This window comes from Physeter macrocephalus, chromosome 18 (assembly GCF_002837175.3).
Source record: "Physeter macrocephalus isolate SW-GA chromosome 18, ASM283717v5, whole genome shotgun sequence".
In the NCBI taxonomy this organism is placed as follows: domain Eukaryota; kingdom Metazoa; phylum Chordata; class Mammalia; order Artiodactyla; family Physeteridae; genus Physeter; species Physeter macrocephalus.
The window spans coordinates 84499842-84504405 of record NC_041231.1 but is presented as its reverse complement, the minus strand read 5'-3'; the positions used below and the strand labels follow the sequence as shown (position 1 = coordinate 84504405).

General features: G+C 40.0%; 1 protein-coding gene across 2 annotated transcripts in view; it reads right to left on the bottom strand.

Annotated features, from left to right (window-relative positions):
* GCM1 (glial cells missing transcription factor 1) overlaps nt 1-4036 on the bottom strand; it is a 21690-nt gene extending 17654 nt beyond the window's left edge. Inside the window, exons 1-3 of one of the 2 annotated variants that reach the window (XM_007130189.2) lie at nt 3966-4036; nt 2969-3069; nt 1365-1576 (exon numbers count right to left, since the gene is read on the bottom strand). In XM_007130189.2, the coding sequence (XP_007130251.2) occupies nt 1365-1439 (75 nt within the window). In that variant the 5' untranslated portion in view covers nt 1440-1576; nt 2969-3069; nt 3966-4036. The remainder of the gene's footprint in view (nt 1-1364; nt 1577-2968; nt 3070-3965) is intronic. The other variant, XM_007130190.2, reaches the window with a different exon arrangement.
* Nucleotides 4037-4564: the final 528 nt, after the last annotated feature.

Here is a 4564-nt window from a genome sequence, read left to right as displayed (position 1 = left end):
AAAAAAAAAAAAAAAAAAATCTATAAAAGAAACATTTCACTAGAGTGAAATTTGGAATGATCTGGAAGCCTTCATTAGAGTGAAATCTGGAATGATTATAAATCAAGACTCTGGAATCTCCATTCCCTCTCCCCTGCTTGGGATAATTCAAATTTCTTGTTCCCCAGAATCAGGCAGATGAGCTTGACCTTTCACTAGATGGTACTGGTGGTCTCCCAGTCTTAGCTTTCCCAGCCACCTTTCCCAACAATTTCCAGTGAAAACATTCTTCACTGGAACATTCTTCACTGGAAGAAAGGCCAAAAAGGGAGGTCAAGAAAGTCAGTTTTAAACAACTAATGTTGGGAATTCCCTGTCAGTCCAGTGGTTAGGACTCGGCGCTTTCACTGCCTGGGTTCAGTCCCTGGTTGGGGAACTAAGATCCCACATGCCATGTGGCGTGGCAAAAAAAAAAGAAAAAAAAAAAAAATTAAAACAACTAATGTTTTCCACCAAATTAAGAGTTTAAAATGTCAATTGCTGGGACTTCCCAGGTGGTCCAGTGGTAAGGAATCCGCCTTCCAATGCAGGGGTTGTGGGTTCAATCCCTGGTCAGGGAACTAAGATCCCACATGTCTTGGGGCAACTAAGCCCGCGCACCACAACTACTGAGCTCGCGAGCCTCAACTAGAGAGCCTGCGTACTGCAAGCTACAGAGCCCACATGCTCTGGAGCCCTCACACCACAACTTAGAGAAAACCCACATGCCACAACTAGAGAGAAGCCCTCGCACCACAACGAAAAGCCCATGTGCCGTAACTAAGACCCGAGGCAGCCAAAAAAAAAAAAAAAAAGTCAATTGCCAAAGATAAAGCAAAGAAAACATGAAATGAAAGTCACTCTGTAGTTGGAGAGGAGCCCCATGTCTGTGGACTGTGTATTAGTTACAAAAGTTCTAGAAGAGCACTCTCACTGGGACATTCCAGTGACAGATTTAGGTTAAACCCATGACTATAGCAAATAAGGTAGTATGGGAGCTTGTGCATTACAGAGAGTCGATCTATGGACAAACACATTACCGTGGACTTTGTTTTACTAGCTAGCAGGCGGGTGCCATCTGAGCCAAGCCAACTTTGAAAGAGAAGGGAAGTAACATTTTCTTTGCTTCAGTCTGTAAGCAGGTGAGTCTGGTTGGTAAGGTCTTGCTCAATTCATAGATCTCAGCACCTCCTCTTAAAAGTCCTCAGTCAGATGTCCAGCTGAAGCTCTGGAGGAGAGGTGTTTACCCGGCTGGGAACCTCACCAAGTTCCTTCCAGGTCTTAGCAAGTTACCGGTCAAGGCTTCACAGCCAAATGCTGAAGGCGGTGTTAAAGCAAGTACATACCTGTGGCAGTTTCATATCATTAATATCCCAGCTTAACGTCTCTTTGTCCTCAGAATCAACATTCTCAAGTTCCATGATAAAGTCGGGTCGCCCACAGGTTTTCGTCTCTCCAACTGCCCTCAGGAGTGCTTGAGAATTTTGCTCTCAAAGGCTCTTAACACAGCTGGATTAGTCCACCCAGGCAGTTTAGACAAGTAGACTGTCTTCTGACACTAAAAAATAAATGACAGTAATACCAACCATTAAAGAGATAAAAATCAGTGCTCGTCTGCCAGAAAAGCCTGTTTCATTGATATTTTGGCAAGCACCAACATACAAACAAAAACAAAATGCAGGAGCCATTAGTGACTTTGCTGAAACAAAGCTTGACCATGGGAAATCCAAAGAAGATCATCACTTTCACTCTCCGATTTAGGCTTCCTTCCTCATTGCTAGCCCCAAGCAGGAAGGCCTTAGTAAGGACCGCTGTCACCTGTAGCCAATGGTTAAAACCTTTTCCTCCATGTACCTGTGTTGGGGCAGGAGGGACAGCTGGCTTAGAGTTGTTTCCATGGATACACCTTCATAAAGGTGTGTTACAAGAGGGGAACATCACAACCAGCTGTGTCTAGAAGTCTTTTTTAAAATCTAAATTTCCATAGAGATTAACAATCCAGTATGTATTTTATATCTTCAAATATTATCAAATGATGATTAGACTCCTCTAAAACCTTGGCGATATTGACATTGCAAACCTGATAACCCTTTGCCGTGGAGGTTACCTTGCGCATTGTAGGTCGTCAGCAGCACCCTTGGTCTCTGCCCATTAGGTGTCAGTAGCAACCCACCCCTCCTTGTCAAAAAATATCTCCAGACATTGCCAAATGTCCCCTGGGGGTAAAAGCTGTTTGAGAACTATTGCTCTAAAATAGTGTTTCTCAACTTTGTTTAATTCAAAGCACCCTTCAAGACTTTCTGGCTTTATCTTTGGCAATCTCACTTTTCCCTGCCCCCTACAAGAAAATTCTGTCTGACTTTACTCCGATTAAATTGTACTGTATAAACAATAGAGGTTCAAAAAGGTTTGTGCAAACTGTGTTTTTTCCCCCGTGAGAAATACGAGTTTCTAGTTATAATTGGTTAAAGGGGATTTACCCCCCACCAAAAAAAAAAAAAAAAAAAAAAAAGAAAGGAAGAAAAGAAAAGGAAAAAAAAAGAAGGAAAGAAATTTAAAGTGTTCAACTCTGGGGGAAAAGAAAAGAATCATTTTGAGATGAAATGTGCTTGTTAGCAGAATATGAAGTAAAACACGTTTACGTGTGTGACATTTCCATCCGCTGGTGCGCTAGTAAAAACAAGGGTCATAATGATGTCACGTAGAAATACTTAACAGTCACTCAAACCACAAGTTAGTTTAATAGTCTCAACCTTAGGAAGTCCCACGCACTCTTCCTCAGTTACTTAGTTTTATGTAACCCTGACACTTGTCGCTCACTGAGATGTACTGAGGGACAGTGTACGGATATAGAAGACTGTTGACCTGAACATGTAAATGAAGTTCTTGGCCACTAAATAACAATCTAATAGGAGTCTCTTCCTTCCCTAATGCACCTACCCACACTCACCTACAACTTAGTGGTCCAAGACTCAAAAAGATGAAACCCCTGCCCCCCAGTTCAAACACTGATGTGCCAGATTAAATCCCCATTGAGTTTTAAATCAAACTCTGTTTGGCAAATAAACACTAAGTTACTGAAGAAATGATGCCATAGGTTGACTTTAATTCAGACTTAAACAAGTATATTAGACGCAAATCTCAAGGATAAATGTGATAGCAACGGTTTTATGTACTTCTTTAACATTAACAGCAGTAACTTGGATGGTCTAAAATTTGTTACAGCTAACTGGAACAGGTTGACCTTTTTACAAAACCTTGAATAACAAGATTCACATTTCAAAAGATCAAAGACATTGTTTTAAGCCGAGGCAATGTAAATAGATATAATTCTTTTGTTTTTAAATTAAGGGAAGGGGAATCAAAAATCCTGCTGCAGAAAGACTACATTGCTTTTTCGATTTTTTTCTGATATAAATTCTTGCCAAATGAATGAACATGAACTTAATATTTCTCTGAAAGTTAAGACCAAAACACAGGAGAGAAGAAAAGATGGTTTGTAGCCTTTAAAACATAAACAAGCCAATTCAGTTTTCCTCTAGGATTAAAAAACTCCATTTGTCAAGACTTTCTTTTTTCAAAGCAACTTGGGCCACGCTTGAAACTTGTTCAAGTTTCATTATTTCTACAGAAAACCGACCAGAACAAATGAAACCCTGTAGAAATGAGGTGGCCATTATCACATCCCTTACATTTGTCTCTCCTCAGGATTTCTGGCTTCTTTACCTTTTTTTTTTTTAATTGATGTATAATTGATTTACAATATTAGTTTCAGGTGTACAACGTAGTGATTTGATATTTTTATACATCAAAAAATGATCATCATAAGTTACCATCTGTCACCATATGAAGTTATTACAATATTATTGACTATATTCCCTATGCTGTATATTATTCCCCATGTTTTTTTTTATCTTACAACTGAAACTTTGTAATGGTTTCCTTACCTCTGACTTCTTATGGAGATGTAGACAAAACTGTGTCATAAAAATCTCATCTCTGGTTCAGGTCCCAGCAAGCTCTGGTCATTTTCTATGCAGAAGCTGCTGTTCCCTAATCCAGGTCAAGGTACACTATGCTAATGAGCTCTGGCAATAATCCAATCAAAATCTAGATGCTCTCAGCTTGGGATAGGTAAGAGTGACCTGGGAGCCACTTAACCAGCCCAATTCTTTGCAGAATGCCAGCAATGTGATGAATATTCTATAGTACGCCTATGAACTTTCCCCTCGTTTATGTCAAAAAGGCATTTTAACAGAAATGGACATTGCAAAGATTCTCATGAGGAAGTCCAGATGTTTTCCTTCTTGTAATTTCAAAGTTTGAGCCCAAGGCAGACTGATTAACGGTAGATTCTAATTCCTCCACCATCTACCTCTGCATGTGTACTAGGGAGAGAAGACAGACAGAGAGAAACGTAACAGTGATGGAATTTATTGGAATAGATATTGGTTAACCAACATCTCCCAAACCAGAAGCACTAAAATTCTGTCCTGCCCCTAACAATGACGCCCCACTAATTCTGAGTGTTCTAATCTCCCAGAAT